The sequence below is a fragment of the Capsicum annuum genome, chromosome 2 (assembly GCF_002878395.1).
Source record: "Capsicum annuum cultivar UCD-10X-F1 chromosome 2, UCD10Xv1.1, whole genome shotgun sequence".
Taxonomy (NCBI): Eukaryota; Viridiplantae; Streptophyta; class Magnoliopsida; order Solanales; family Solanaceae; genus Capsicum; species Capsicum annuum.
The window spans coordinates 141,960,303-141,977,457 of NC_061112.1; the positions used below are offsets into that span (position 1 = coordinate 141,960,303).

At 33.6% G+C, this 17,155-nt stretch overlaps 2 protein-coding genes across 3 annotated transcripts in view; both read right to left on the reverse strand.

Moving 5' to 3' along the window:
• LOC107860080 (LEAF RUST 10 DISEASE-RESISTANCE LOCUS RECEPTOR-LIKE PROTEIN KINASE-like 1.4) overlaps positions 1-12,205 on the reverse strand; it is a 17,208-nt gene extending 5,003 nt beyond the window's left edge. The window contains exon 1 of one of the 2 annotated variants that reach the window (XM_016705301.2): positions 11,137-12,205. In XM_016705301.2, coding sequence (XP_016560787.2) covers positions 11,137-11,968 — 832 coding nt within the window. In that variant the 5' untranslated portion in view covers positions 11,969-12,205. Of the gene's footprint in view, positions 1-3,301; positions 5,273-11,136 lie in introns of those variants that run through there. The other variant, XM_016705302.2, reaches the window with a different exon arrangement.
• A 1,741-nt stretch (positions 12,206-13,946) lies between these two features.
• Positions 13,947-16,103, reverse strand: LOC107860082 (putative glutamine amidotransferase GAT1_2.1). The gene is made up of 4 exons (XM_016705304.2): positions 15,717-16,103; positions 14,852-15,582; positions 14,540-14,746; positions 13,947-14,445 (listed from the first exon to the last, which is right to left on the reverse strand). Exons 1-4 carry the CDS (start codon positions 15,802-15,804, stop codon positions 14,191-14,193), a joined length of 1,281 nt encoding a protein of 426 aa, XP_016560790.2. The 5' UTR covers positions 15,805-16,103; the 3' UTR covers positions 13,947-14,190.
• Positions 16,104-17,155: the final 1,052 nt, after the last annotated feature.

Genomic DNA, 17,155 nt, shown 5'->3' on the forward strand with positions numbered 1-17,155 from the left:
CATCTTGACAGAGAGATCCCGGTATGTAGATCAAGACAAAGATTATGGTAGTGTAGAGAAAAAAGTATGGAAAGAGTTCTTGATGCATTTATGCTTGATTAGAGGAAATCAGCACCTAGAAAGAAAGGAGCTACCTGATAATATAGTGCAGAAAGAGCTTTACCTAATTCTATACTATTCAAGATGAGGAATTGTAAGGGACACAGAGAAGAGGAAGATGCAAAGGTTTGATAAAACAACATATATTCAATTTGGAAGATGAGATATGTAAAATTCAATGATAAAGATGGGGGTGCTATATTTGTCATGGTATGGTCAACATATTGCTACTAGTAAAATGATCTTTGACGAAACAGATACCAATTTCGTATATTACTTCCAAACCTAGATGAAGAAGCTTCTATTGGAATTTAGGGGTGCTAGACTTGGTCTAATTCCACAAACACCGTGTCTTAACAACAATTATATTATTATTTAATTAAGTATTATATGTCCAACTACTGGCGTGGCTCACGCAATTAAATTTAACTATGATTAGTATGAACTAATTAATTAGTCCCGTGAAAGAAACCATCTAGCTAAGACTAGAGTGGTCAAATAAAATAAAGACATATTACGCGCAAAAAACACATGAAGAACCAAAAAGTCGTGGGTGAAATAGTTTTATTCTAACTTCTAAGGCAACTTCTAACGGGTCAAAACTTGAACTACATGACGTCATCCCACTATTTTTCCACAGTTCTGCTATTTTCTTTATATCATTCATCATCCATCATAAATACCAGAAATTTAAGAGGAAGTTTTCCTCCAAATTTTTGTGGAGGTACGTCTATCAGTTGAAAACAGAGTTGAATGTTAGTGTCATTATCCACACAATTGCCAAAGCTTGGGTAGATGCCATTAATCTCTTCCTGTACTACGATTTGGGTGATAACATAGGTGAGCTGCTCAAAGCTGTTAAGGGTGCTCATCTACAGATTTTAAGTTTGGTCAAATTAGTTTATAATCACGATTTTGTGTATCTATTAGTTTGGCAACAACGAACGTGTTTGTGAGTCAAAAAATAGCCAAATGTCATAAGTTGGTCACCTCTTATGGTTTTACAACTTACAAGCATTTTTAGTTTGACCAACACTTTTACGATTTTATCCCTAATATATTTTATATTTTCCTAATTTCACTTATCTCTCTGTTCTATTTCCATCATAACAAGCATTTTTAGTTTGACCAACACTTTTACAATTTTATCCCTAATTTATTTTATATCCTCCTAACTACTCTTTCCCGAAACATAACTTTTAATTATCTTTCTATTCTATTTCCATCACTCGTCCTGTTTTATGTTAAAATACTTTTTGAATTTAGAACTTTTTTTGTGTATAGATTCAAGGGCATTTCAGCTATTTTCACAGAGAAAGTGCTGATCAACACCTTTTCACCAAACACAACTACTTAGACTTCCATCCAACATGTAACTGTTTATTTATAAAATCAGTTTCAGCATGTGAATGTATGTAATTTTCAATAGTTGAGACTTATCAACTACCCAAACGGGCTCTATATCTCGAAAATCAAAGATCCTTATGCCCGCCAATTTGGTGGCCAGTATTCAAAATGATAATGGCAAATCGCAAACTAAAGGTTAAGATGAGAAGTTCAGGTGGAAAATTGATCATAGTAACGTGGACAAACGTCTTCAAAACCAGAAGATAATAGGACGAAGAAATCTGTTGCAGTATGGTAAACAAATATACCGTGGGAGATAAGTAGGTACAATTCCTTCCTGAATAAGTGTATGTCGAATTACACTCTACAGAGGAGATGAATAGAGTCAAATGAACGTATGAAATCATATGGTTATGCAAATTTATGTGATCCCACGCCACAACAGAGTGCAACTTCAGTATGGGTCAGTCACCTACTTTCTCCTCAATTATGATAATAGCTCAAGTTCATGAAGCATTTAGCGTCCACAAGGCTTCCCTAATTCTATGGCCAATATTGAATAGGTGAAAAGGTCAATGTATCAAGATAGTTTGTGTTAAGAGTCCCACATCCCCTTTTAAGGAAAGGGTGATCTTTTTATATGGCTCGGGGCAACTCCCTACTTCTTGAGCTAACTTTTGAAGTTGAGTTAGGCCCAGCATTCATTTCTTTACGTGGTATCACACCGGATGTTCAGTCCTGGGCGTGAGGAAGTGTGGAGATACCCACATCGGCCGTTTGAGTGAACCATTATAACTGATTTCTCCTAGACATGCTCTGTAATAAAGGAGAACGTTAAGAATTTATATGCCCAACTATACCGATATCCACTCTTAGGAGCCTTTGCTGCCTCATACCTTACACTGACAGCCTAGGGAAATCCCACTTCCACACACACGGGAATGATGATGGGTTATATAAGGTCACATGTCTTGGAACTTAGAGATGCATTTTTAAAGTTCTGTGAGTCTAGGCTCAAAGCGGACAATAATACTATTGAGTCAGAGCCTACTACAGCTCTCATGCTAAAAATTAGAAGAGAAACTAGACAACACATAAACCCTCCTCCTCACCTCCCCGAACCTGATGTACTAATTCAACCATGACGTTGCTAATGAATATAATGTGTCTTGCAAAAATTGTTAATGAACACGCATGCTAATAGTGGTTGGATTTGTTAATTTGTTTTACTGAGTCTTGATATTGGAGATATATATCAACTACATCATCCATGTGAAATTAGCAAGCCAACCATCATGATATTTATTTTCAGCCTTGAGTTGAAAAACTATTCAACGTAGAGAAAATAAAAAGAATATATCTCAACAAGAGACTTTTTGCTCAATGGTTGGTTGGTTTAGGCATACCTAACACCAACTAAAATGACAGTTACTGAACAGAAAAACTAGACTTACACAGTCGGGGAAGTGATGCATTATATCATAGATGAACGTAATAGAAGATTATAGATTACAATCAAGTTGAGGCCTTTAATTTTTATATCGACAGTGTAAAGTACTTTTGCACTATCAAGTTACAACAGGGGTGTATTGATCATGTTAAAAACTGAGAGTAAGAACGAGTACATTAATAAGAGTTAACCTTACACTCAGTTTATATAATATAAACTATGAATCTACATGGGGTTACACTGGTCCTTATCGTTACACTCAAGTTAGCTCAAAATAATTAAATTAGCTAATTAGTCAATTAGACGCAAGACGAAGTAAACCCCATGGAGTGAATGAATCAAAATCCATCGACTAAGAAGGTAAATTGAGGCGGAAATAGATCTTATGAAAACAAGAACATTTACCTGGGGATGGAGATGGTACAGATATTGAAAATGGTGGTGGGTATGCAAAAGCAGCAGCTGAACATGCAGAAGATTCAAGAGGAGGACCAGGACAAAAGCATGTTGTTTTCTTACTAAATTCATCGTACCCACATCTTCCCTTTTTTTGAGTACATTCACTGCAGGCTTTACCATCAAGTTTCCATCTTATATCAAACCCCTCTTGTAGTAATTGTCCCAAACCTGATGAATTCAAGGACCCCACAGTAACGGCACTCGTCTGAAGCACTGGAACTGTGACACTAGCAGTGCACTTCCCGGGGCCAACAGCACCCGGCAACACGAAAACATTGTGGTATTTGCTGTTTCTACAAGCGGTAACATCCATTATCTCAATGTACGAAACAGGACAATTATATAAGAAGGTCAAGTTTGTATAGCCAGCAGCGAAATCAAAGAGGGAGTAGTCCAGAGTGGTGTTAACTAAATCAACAGGACAAGGTGATTCCATCATATCCTCCCTCACAACCCTCATTGTTTGGGTTGTTGGATGTACGTTTAAAATTCGATAATTGATGTTGTTGATGACCATAGTAGTAGTACTATCCTGATTGCATTTGAACTCAAAACCAGGATAGCCACAGAAGGGAGGGTCATTGACACTGAGAAAAGGATAACTTAATCCCGTAATATTGCCACACGTATACTTTTTCCCACAAGGCTGGTAGAACTCGTTAGGATTACTCGAACCTTGAGGTACATGAATTAGTACAAGGGAGGAAGCCAGAGTGAGCAAAGAGAAGAAGCAAAAGCTTTGCGAATTCATTTGGAGGAAACTGTGAAATGGATGTGGCCAAGGAAGAAGGCAATGGATTACTAAACAAGTATATGGTGAGTAGAAAATTAGGTGGAAATAAAGCACGAAGAAGATGATAAACAAAGGAAGTTGGGTGATAAAAATGGCTTCACTTGATGATACTACACTTTTTCTTTATTATGGAAGTCATGGAAACAACACATTGACTGAATCTAAACTGTGGAGGAAATCAAATTAAAGGTGCTCTCTTAAAGTAAATGAAAACTTACCTAGAGAGTTGATTTTTGAGTTGTTGAAAAAGAAAGAAAAAAATGTAAGCTTTGGTATTTCTTTTTTGTGTCTTTTTTATTTCTTATTTATTTGGGATTAGGCAGTGTACTATATAGAGAAGTCAATTTGAAATTACTTGGACATAAGAAAACGATTGGAGGTTTGTTAAGCGTTTCTATCTAATTAGGACAACTATGTCAAAGACTATCCAACAACCACATATACTATAATTTGCTTATTAACAACCAGGTTTGGTGGCTTTTAAGTTTTACCATATACTTAGACCATTTCCAAGTCCGTAGATGACTGATATTTAGGATCACTTGGTGAGCTTTATGAGTCCAAAACATATTACTAAGGCTAATTCTTGGAGATACTTTCCTGGAATGCAGAAGCACCAAATGGAAGGTGGAGAAAAAGTAGATTTTAGAAGTAGCGGTAGAAGGAATCAACTCATGATCTCGTGCATTAAATGAAGTGCTTCAACGAAAGTGGAAGTTCCTCATTCTAAGAAAACCATTCCACCTAAAACAAAAGGGGTCGTTTGGTAATAACTTAAAATGATAATAGCATGATAATCTCGAAATATCCCATGTACCAAAATAGGCAATTTTTGGGACCAACTAAACTACAGTTGTAATGTTAGTTTATAAGAATATGAGATAACAATCATGAGACTACTAAACCCGGATAAAACAACAAAATAGCACATTTGACCCTTTTCCAGAGATCTTCTTCCAAAGTCTTTTATGAAAGCCAAGGTTACGCTTGGAAATAAAAAGTTATTCAAATTATCTAATGTGAAATTAAACATTTTTAGACCTTCTCCAAATGAAAAATGATAAGTTATCCAAGTTTATCTATTATATATAAAGTTGAACACATAATTTATGTTATACCCGCCCGCCCACCCCCATCTAGTTAACCAAAACATAAAATATGTCTACTAAATAATCCTGTCTTATTAAAAGCTCCATGTTATCCTCCATGTATATCTTATTCACAAAGAAAATGACCCCTTGAGAACTCTTTTGAGTTTTGAATATGTAAGTCTGAAACTTCACATATACATATTTGAAGTTTCATTAACAAGCCAAATTGCAGCTGCAGTTTGGCCTTGGAAAGCCAAAATTCACATAAAAACGTTGGAAGTTTGCTTGCACGATCAATATGCTGAACTTCAGACGCAATTTTTTACAACTACAATCCCGTTTGCATGAATTAGTTTTAGGAGGCTAAATTTATGAACTTAGGCAATGACTTAAATAGTGATCATAAAATCAACTTTTTTATGCACTTCCCCGGGGACAGAACAGGAACGAGCTCCTCATTTTTACTGACTAGTGCCAGTCGACAATGCCAAGTCTATAAAAACCTTTGTTTTGGGCTCCAGTTACATCTTCAAGTATGGGTTCATTTGCACTTTATGCTTGCATTACATAACATCACAACTTATATTTTACTAAATTATTACATAAAATTCTTATATAAGAAAATTATTCCCTATAGTATTATTAGATCTAAAATAATAAATTTTAGCAAAACTTTTAGATAATTGCATTACTAGCAATTTAGTTATAAGTTATAGCAACTTGTTAAAAGATATATGATTTTAATTATATTTTCAAAATTCGTTTTTAATGATATAAGAGAAAATCAGTTTCATATTTATAGGATTGTAATCAATATTTTCCATAAATTGTCTATTGATAATCATGGTAAATATATGTTATTTTTTATTTAATAGATTATACACTTTTATCAGATAACACTTTATTGAAACAAGATTACGTGTAAATCAAATTAATGTTTCGAAAAAGTATCTGAATCACCTCTCTCTCTCTCTCCATTCAAATTCTCTAATACTCAACCTCACCTCTCTCTTTCTCCATTATAATACTCAATATTTCAAAACTTTATTGAAATTGTGTCTCCATATAATATTCATACTCTTCCCTTAAAAATACAAGATTGAAAAAAAATGGGCTTCATATTATATTCATCTTCTTCGTTGAAGAGAGTGGGTTTCATAGTTAATATTCATCTTCTTCATTGAAAAAATCGGGCTTCTTCTGATAAATTCACATTTCAACATGCATATCAATGAATTCTTAGTACTTTTTGCCGAATGATTGGTCATTTACATGTTATTTTCTCACTTAGTGATCATGTCTGTCATCCTCGATCTTTATTTCTTTTTATTTTTTCTAGTAATAATGTACAGATGTGGTAGTAACAAAGTTGTATTCATGGACTATAACAATACATACAAACTTGCAAATATTTAATTTTTTTCCGTATTAAATTAGTACAAAATTGATATTGAATTATTTTTTTTAGAGAAAATAGTCAATTACCCCTCCAATCTTTAGTCAAAATCCCAACAACACACAACCTTTACTAAAGTCCCATTACCCCCCTAAACATTTTTTTTACTGTATTTTATACCCCTCTCATTACTGACTTGTCAATATAAACCAAACAATAACACATGCGTGTATATACGCGTCTAGGACCATTCCTACTTTTTCACTTCCTCCTAAACCGAGATAGGCATTTCCATGGATAACACACAAATGACACATCTCTCAACTCTCTATACATACACTCACCATCTACAACACAACACACAGTTCTCTATACACATACTCGCCATCTAAAACACAACACACAGAAAGACGTACACAATACACAGACTACTACACACAGCAAACGCAAGAGATGTGAGAAACAGTGAAAGAAAAGATGGAGAAAGAGGAAAAAACAGAGAAGGGAGGTCCATCAGGGGAAAAACAACTTCTTTTTTCCATCTTTCGTCGGTAAAATTTCGCCGGAATAACTCCGGCGAAATCACCTTTTAAATCCAAATCACCACCAACTTATTTTTTCCAATTTTCGGACCAAATCCCGTCAGAAAATAATTGAAAACACTAAATTAGTGACGAAAATGGCTGAAACAAACCTATCTCGCTATAAATCAACCAGTTCCGTCGAAATCCATTGGAAAACGAACGGAACAGATCTGTTCGCGTGTGAAATTCGGTACGGATTGTTCTTGATTTCGTGGGTTTAGGCGTGGGTTATTAAAGAACGGAAATAGGTGTAGACAAGTTTTTCTGTGATTTGAAAATTAGATGGAAATTTCCTACACTTGACTTTTGGCACCCTTAAGGCTAGCTGTTTTGTTCGTGTTCATTTATTATGTTGATAAAATTGTGATATTGCAGTTGAGTAGAACGAAGAGAAGAAATCTAGCATTTAACTAGTCAGATTTTGTAATTATGATGAATTAGAAATCCTTCTAGCTGCCATTATAGCAACTTCTTTAATTTAAACAGTGAAAGAGATGAATTCATTTTGTAGTGATCAGCATTGCCACAATATGCGCAGACATGTTTGGAGATGAGATTTGGCGTTTGGAGATGAAGAATTCCGTTGGGGCCTTTTATTAATTGGAGAAGACAACATTAATTAACAATTAAAAAAATAATGACGTGTATTATATACGTGGCACTTAAAATAATAATTTTAAAGGGTTAATACTTCAACTCACGCGCCTATTGGGGGTGTTCTCACCTCCCATGACAGGTCAGCAATGGAAGGGGTATAAAATAGAGTAAAAAAATATTTAGGGGGTAATAGGACTCTAGTAAAGGTTGAGTGTATAGTTGAGATTTTGATTAAAGGTTGGAGGGGTAATTGACCATTTTTTTTTTTTACTGTTTGTTTTTCTAATATAGTTAATAATTTATATTAACTTTTTGGTGCTCGATCATTACTCTAATATTATTGGTATGAACAAAATTTATTTTTTGTATTTATATAGGAGTAGTATTTATATAATGTTATGCTACTTTAACGTTTGTTTCGAATTTTTCATCGTTGAATGAAATTGATATGAAATAAGTCGCATCAGATGGGTATTAAATTTGATATCAACTACATCAAATTATACATTTTTTTATTCTGCAATTAGTAACATTTAACATGAGTATTGTATCTTGATTTTTTATTGATGCTCATTACTTTTTGTATAAGATTGTTGGTATGAACAAAGTTTAATTTTGATCTTTAACATAATATTTATATAATGTTCTTCATCTTCTTCTGCCAGAAAGCAAACACCAATATCAATCATGATTAATACTGATTATTTTTTATTGCAACAAAAATTATTTGATATCAAACAACTATCAATTAATTTATTTTCAACATTTATGTTGATTGTATTTCATGTAATATTCATTATATACACTAAAAAAGTTATGCAACGTAAAGCATAATTTTTTCTCATCGATTGTCACATTCATAAAACTCATTCAATACAAATGTTATATATGCGAAACTTCATTGATATCAATTTTAATATCAATTTAATACACTGAGAACTCAAAAGAAAAGTATTACTTAAGTATGAAATGAGTATATAAATTAATTTCAACTTATATATTAAAAGTGGGATTATCCTAGGAAAATGTGTTCATCAAAACGTAGTTAACATCATTACAGTAATTGACAATTAGTGACTTTGAGGATGACCTCTGAAAGCATTTTTTTTTTTTAAAGAACAAAAAAAGGAGTATAAGTGACAAAGAAGAACAAGATGACTCAACTACATTTATTCATATCTCTATTTTGTTCTTCTTTTTGGTTGTTGTTTTTTCCAATATATGTTATATTATAATAGTAGGATGGACAACATTGGAACAAAACTTCAATTTAATTATTTTTGTCTAACATATTATGCTAATAAAATTACAAATTAAATACTATATATTATCCTACAATTCCATCTTCTTTTAAAATTATTAATTTATAGATCCATTTAATTTGTTAAAGCATATATCACATTTGCCCCACGTACATATTATCTGTATCTTATGTATATATGTTGTTATATATATGTTTTTTACAAGCTTAGTCAGTATTCAATAGTGATTATAGGATCTAACTGATTTTATAGTATATAATCTCAAATATTGTGTGTTATACACCTAATTGGAAGAGAAAATATATAGAAATCATTTGGACGTTGGAAAGAGGAAGACAACAAAGCATAGCAATGTCTCTTTTGTTTTGATTTGTGTAAAATAATACTTCTAAAGAAGTAGTGTATGAAGGTGGAAATTCTTAATGAAACCATTAAAATAGGAGAAAAGAAAAACAGTTAGAGAAATTTGGGGGTGGATAAATATTAGTAATTAATGTTAACTATATTTAAGGATGGTAAATTGTATATTAATTGTATTAAATCTTAATTTTTCTTTTTTCATTAATTACTTTTTCGTATCTTCAACAAAACAAAAAAAAAAACCCTTTTTATGTATTTTTTTTTAAATGAAATTTGCTACAACTTGTAATAACTAATCTAATAAGTTCATATAGTTAATTTTCCCAATCCTTATCCTGTATATTAATTATATATATCTTTTTTTCTAAAAAATAGCTGGATACATCCACATATCCATAAATTTTTGGATACATAATTTAATTATGTATCTCTCTTTGGTCTGGTTAATGTATTGTATATCTCGATCAAATAGTTTCAGAAATAGATATACTCCGTAATCAAAATTATGTATTTCAACTTCAAAATTATGTTTTGGATGGTAATTATGTATCCGAGCAAAAATGGAGTAATTAACGGTTACATTATTAAGTTTAAAATTATGTATCTCAATTTCAAAATTTAAAAAATAAGAGATTATTTGTAATTTAGTAAAGAGTAGAGATAGAGAGTAACTAGGGTCAAACTTATTGGGATTTAAGTAAGTTTTACATCATCTTTATCCTTCAAGATAAATAATATAAATTTATATTTTTGCATTATAATATAACTTATGTCCCGCTAGATATTAATTCAATAGCTAAGGACAAAACAAGATGTTTTTGAAGGACGAAAATGAAAAATCAACCTACTTAAGAAGGCAATACATGCAATTAAGTGTCTAAGTATGTTTTGGTACTGTGAAGGATGTCAGTAGAAAACGTGAGGCGTCCAATTTCAAAATCTTTCAATGCGAATCGTAGAAAGAAATCCCTATCGGTGCCGCTGTTTGTTGAGTGACGATTACCAGCCGCCTCTCTCCCAACGCTCAACCGTTAACAACAAGTCAACAACTATTAATGAAACTATAGATTCTAGAGTACAATCCTCTCTTCTGTCTATGTCATTGGATATGATTTATGGGAGAAATTCAATGCCCCTTTGTTTGCATCTTGATATTTCTAATAGCGAGAAAGAGAAATAAGGGGAAACATAGAGTGAGTGAGGGGAGGGTTGGGCCTCTATTATCATGTTGAAAAGATGCATTGTTGACAACAAACTCCTAAGAATATAACTCTTTCATTTTATATATAATTCACTATTAATATTATTAATTAAACAATTTTTATTTAACTATGGCTTTGTTTAACATCTATAAATATTTATATAATTAAGTGATTTGACTTTTGTATTTTGTACTAGTACTACTGGTACGTTATTCCAATGTTGGAAACTGAGATTAGAAGTTGAAGGGAGTCAATTTCACCAAGTATTATACACCTTAGCTTATAGGTATTGAACCTCTCCTCACCTTTTTTCAGTTCATAGTCACTTAAATCATAGTATTAAAATTAAGAATTTAACTTATACACGTATTATAATATAAATTTCTCTACATAGTAATATAACTTGTAAAATCAGAGTAGCTAGTTAGTTTCACATATTATAGACAATAACAATGCAAACAATAAAAAATTAAGGGAAATGCAGAGGCAAACTTACCCGGCGGTGTTATTCCAGTTCCAGGGGAACCTGCACCAGCAGGAGCTCCACTGGTGCACGTATTATTGGACGACGAGGACGAAGAAGAAGATTGATCATCAGGGCACAAACACCGGAACTCTTTCGCATCAACATCATATCCACAATGTCCCCCTAACTTTTCACACTCTCTGCAATGTCTACTGTCCACTTTCCATTTCACATCAAATCCCTGTTCCAGCAGCTTCTTCAAATCTCCAACTGTACCTCCAGATGGAAACTCCTTACGACAGGGTACCACTACACTAGCATGACATCTCCCACCTCCCTCCTTATTACCTCCAATTGCAAAACCATTCCGAAGACTCATTCCATGTATAGGACAATTGAACGGCCCAGCTGGAGGTGGAATATCACCTCCACCTCCGGTCCAAGGTGGGCACGGGTAACTGAAAGTGAAGTTCACTAAGCTCCAGGCGTACTCGAATATATTGGAATTATCTATAGTCGTGTTAAATTGACAAATTTCATCTCCACCTAGATCTTTACTAGTAACTGTGATAATCTCGGCATCCAAATTGATACCGAGAACAAGGTAATCGATGTCCGATATTTGTATTAACGTGTTCTCCTGATCGTCACATTGAAGCTCGAATCCAGGACAACCGCATTCCTTTGGTCGATCATTTCCCCAAAAAGGATAAGTAATTCCAGTTATTTTTTTTCCGCAGTTGAAGGACTTGCTACAGATGGAAAACCACGTGTTTTCGAGGGGAGAAAGAGGAGGAAGATGAAATAAGATGAAGAAGAGTACTGTGTAAGCTAGAAATTGAAAGGAGAAAAGGCCTTCCATGACAAAGTGCTGCAGCGAGTAGTTAGCTAGTAGCAGTATGTATGCCCATACAAGGCACAAATAAATAAATGTTGGCGGAATTTATAAGTAACAAGTTTAACGAAAAAGAATTTGTAAGAAAGATATTGATGATGACATAATATAAGGGACTCCATTAACGTCCTAATATAGTCCAGATTAAGCGCAATTATAGTGATAGATTAAAAGTTTTTAGACTATTAGTATATAGAAGTTAAATGTTCACGAACGAATATACAGTTTAAACTATTATAATATGACGTCTTTTTTTTTTAAGGATTACATACTAATTCCACTTATTATAAATTAGTATGTAATGCTGGGCAGAGTGGACTGACCATATTATAAATTTTGAGTTTGAGGTGATCATCATGAAAAGAAGATTGTTCATTACTCCATCATAGATGTGAATCTAGAAGTTTGTGAAACATAGTCATTATTCCATCATAGATGTGAATCTAGAACTTAATATATTAGGTTCACTTTTTAAGTTTGTGAAACAAATTGAGTGCATACATTGTAGGTTCATTTTTGGAGCTCTGATTTTTTTCATTTTACAAAGATTCGAACTTGAAATCTCTAATTAAGCATGGAGGCATCCAAATTCCACCTTAACCCATTATGGTGCATTATGTGCTAATTAATTCATAGATTCGTTGGCCATGTGGTGCCATTATAGTGACTGGAATGCAACTTTGGCATTTGGGCCCCAATACTATCGCCCTCTGATCAATCCTTCAGCAGAGCCCGCCAACTTAGGCACATATGATTGCCCCCAATTTGTTTTGGGTTAAAAGCCCTATTTCTAACTTGGGCATTTGTTGGTGGATTCAGATTTCAGACTAATAGAACTTGTAAAAGTGCAATTTGAAGTGTAACTTCTCAATTATTGGACTACCTTGAAAACTCACTTTAAGTACTGTTTATTAGCCTTATTTTCCATAATTTGGACTTTCCATTGTTAGTAATTTTTATCTTATAGATTCACATATTAATATATTATACATAGCTATACTATCGTTAAAAGGACCCCATTTTATGATCTAATAGAATATTAAAATTTTTTAGCCTAAAATGTGAGTATCTATAAGTATGGGTTTATTTTGGATCAATTGAAACCCATTGGCCGTATCCATATGTATAATGGAAACTTACTGAAAAAGTACCTATTCTGAAGAGTCATCTTTGACGAGCTGTGAAGAGTACAATTGTAGCCCCTGAGTCCAATGGTGGAGCCACAGCCGACGAAGGTTGGTCAGATGAACACTCCTCGTCGGAATTTTTTTCCGAGTATATAAGTTAAATATAGATATTTATAGTTATATACATATTGTTACACACCCTTGACAAGCTAGAGAAATATAGTCCAGTGGTCAAGAGTGTGCATTTCCGCACCAACAAACTCGGGTTTGAACCTTGGCAAGTGCAGTAGTGCTTTATTATTTTTTTTTTAAAACAGTTCTTTGCCCAAAAAAAAATATGAACACCCTTAACCAAAAGTCTGGTTCCGGCGTTCCGCCACTGCCTGAGTTTGTCATCTTTGAAGAGCTGTGAAGAGTGCAATTGTAGCCCCTGAGTCTAACATACAATATTCTCTGTCTATCCCATCTCTCAGAGACTAAACAAAACATCAGTGTGTTAAGACTTGAAAGTTCCTACAATTGAGTATCAAAATTTGTGAAGCCCTTATCAAGTTACTGTGATGGAACAATGTTATTGTTTCTACCATTCTTCTAGTTTCGTATCTCTATCTATGATTTACGTGTGATCTTGGGTGAATCGTGTAAAGTTTTCTGACATCATCACTTTGTGTATAATGATTTACATGTGATCTTTGGGTGAATCATGTAAAGTTTTCTGACATCATCACTTTGTCATTCGCGATGATATGCTATTGGAAGGAAGAGAACACAAAATCTAGACAATAAAAAAGAAACAAAGAAAAGGAAGGGAAGTTGCATTCAACTCATCAAAAGTAGGCATTAATAAACTGCAAAGTTTTTTCGTTTTCAGCTTGTTAGAGAAATTATCATCAATTTCTCATCGTAAAACGACTGAAGAAATAAAATACAAAAAACAAAAACAAAAACTTTTACTTCTAAATTGGCATTTTCATTCACGTGATTTGATCCTAAAAAAGAAAGAAAAGAAAAAACCTTTTCATTCACTTGACAACAAATAAAAGTTAATTTAAAGCAGAAAGATCAAAACTCCTCATCAAGGGTCATAAGGTCCTGTAATTTTCTCTCCAAGACTTCTGAACATATCTGTCCCATCATATTGTAAAATGACTTTAAATCAGATAGTTGTTCCACTGTCATTTTTCCCATTACTTTCCTAGCCAACCCCTCTTTCTCCTCATTCATCTTTAATTTCTGCAAATAGGATGATGCATTCCTTACTGTTGCTCCCATTTGAATTAACCTTGTCTCTTGTTGCAAACTCAATGCTGTATTAGACTGCAAATAATAACATGATAATTGTCAGTTAAGGCGACTACGATGGATGGAGTCAGTAGGTTCGAAATGAGTGTGGTCAAAATTAGTCACGTACCTCTAGGAATTCTGCTCCTACATCTAAGTCTGAAGTTTTAGATGGCTGAATCGGACTACCTTTCTCGTATAAATCTCTAGCAAGGGAAAAACTTCTAACTATAATTTTCCTCTTCTTCTCCATTTCTTGATTAAGCTTCAAAGGCTTTTGAACTGTTGTTGAGCTATTAAGTTTCTTCTGATAAGCAACTACTGCCTTAACAAACTCCTGTCAAAATCACATTCAATGTAGTTTAAGATTAAGATATATAATACTAATAGTCCGATATATAACAGTTTCTTTTAATAATGATCATGAAATCTAGTGTGGTACCTGATAAGCAAATGTACATCCAGGATAATCAAATTCATCGCTATCCTGTTTCCTCATTCGCTCCGGATGAAATTGAAGTCCCATAATAAACTTACCCTCAGCAGGATTATAAGCATCCGGGTCATAAAAGCCTTCAACTAAACCATCAGGGGCAAATGCCATAGGCACAAACCTCTGAGCCAATTTTTTGACTCCTTGATGATGATAACTATTGACTGAAATTTCCATTTTTTTGTCTTGTAAAGAATCCTTGAACCAATGGTGCAATGGCGTTTCCTTAACGACTTCTATAACATGCCTATGACCATCATAGTTATCATAATCCATGTGAACTACCCTCTGATTCTCAGGGAGGTTTCTTGATATTTCTTTACCAATGTCTTGTATAAGGGTACCCCCACATGCAACATTTAGTACTTGTGAACCCCTGCATATACCTAAATATGGTATGTTCCTCTCTAGACAAAGTTTAGCCAATCTGAGTTCAATTGTGTCCTTTTCTTTGTCAATTGCAGTATCACTTGCATGTAATCTCCTGATTTCTTCCAATTCTTCAGGAGAGAGATCGGAGAGTTCATCGTTGTACAGAGAAGGATCGATATCCTCTCCTTCACACAGCAGAACACCATGAATTGGTTCAAAACTGTCTAGTAACATATGTACCCCGGAAACTCGGGGTACAATGACCGGGACAGCTCCATAGCTTACTATAAGATCTAGATGATATTCACCTGAGAATTAATAACAAAATACAATTATTAACAACATTAATTTGATTCAATAACAGACACATCCATCAAAATTGACTAACTCTTTGTATATGTGTGCGTAAGGAAATGAAGAGAAAGACGAAGAAATAACGCACCAACAAAATCAACAAACTTGTTCTTGCGAACGGTACGTCTAGAGACGATGAGCACGCGGGGTAGGACAACTGAGAGCTCGACAGCCATTGCAGCACGAAAAATTTGCGTTTTTTTTTTTTTTTTTAATTTATTTATGCAAGTACTCACGAGTAGTAACTAAAATTGTAAATACAAAAGGAGATTAAGAGGATAGATAGGAAGATGAGAAATCAAATTAGATAAAGAATGCTATTTATGGGGCGAGGAATGAGAAATACAAAGTTGAATTAGTGATTGTTTATGAGAAAAATGTGGGGTTTTATAGGAGGATCGCCGCGTAATTGCTAACGTTACCATAATAATTGACTTATGTGACTATGAAAGAGAGTAATAGGGTTGATCATATTAAACAACTTTAAAAGGATTTAGTATTAATAATAATAATAATAATAATGTTGGATCCCACGTGGACAAATATACATCTAATGGAGGCTCTTCTAAGGAGGCTCAAAGCTGAGGAAATGCTGACCTGGATATGCGTATATTCGGATAACCCTTTCTCCCTAAGAGGAAAAAATGGATCCAAGTAATTAAGTGCAATACACCTTTTTGGATGACTAAAAATACCTCGTGCGGTTTTGTATATCTCGGAAAACAATTCTAGGGATCGGTTGTTTATATCAAATTAAATAATTTACTTATAACTATGATTATGAGATAATGTATGCATGCAAGATTCGTATGGACGTACAAAGTAACTATTGAGGTCCAAATCAAGGAGCTTTATTCCGAACATGATATATACATACGTTAAAGTTTCACTAAGTAATTAGAAATAATAAATTTATGACCTCGTAAATTCAATGATTTCTTTTTTTTAATAATCATGATGTTCGAGCCAAGTTTGTAAACCTTAATTAAATTTATGAGATATCAATCTCCTACCAGCGACAAGTACAACATTGAACCACTAGATCATATCCTTGATACTAAATTCAATGAATTATTATGACATAATTCAAACTTTAATTTTGTAAATTTGAACCACGAGTCTGGATATGTGTAACACATGTCTCTCATTTACTTGGTGTAAACGCCACATTTTTTTCTTTTTTTTTTTTTTGAAATTCAACCTTGGGTCAGCCAATCCGAATTTAGGACTTTTCCAAATCTCTTGTATGATTGCTCTCCACTTTAGGCCAACAGGAAGTCTTAATTTATGTGGTCAAAATTGTAGCCCACCCCAGATAAATGAAGTGGCTCTTCCAATCTCATGGAGTCATCTAGTTACTGTTACCATAAGGTCACAAATTTTGCTTTTTTTGGGCTGCCCGCTCCTATAGTCCATAGTACAGGATCTTTAACTACTCCGAGAATCAATGCTATTACTGAGAAATTTCTAGACTAGTACTAATATTGTGTGAGATTCCACGTGTTTCTTTTCTTTGGATACCCAAAT

Coding starts and splice junctions, on each gene's coding strand:
- LOC107860082 (XM_016705304.2), bottom strand. CDS start 15,804: ATGGCTGTCGAGCTCTCAGTTGTCCTACCCCGCGTGCTCATCGTCTCT. Junction 15,583..15,716: donor CAAGTTTGTTGATTTTGTTG/GTGCGTTATTTC, acceptor ATTAATTCTCAG/GTGAATATCATCTAGATCTT. Junction 14,747..14,851: donor GATGTACATTTGCTTATCAG/GTACCACACTAG, acceptor TGATTTTGACAG/GAGTTTGTTAAGGCAGTAGT.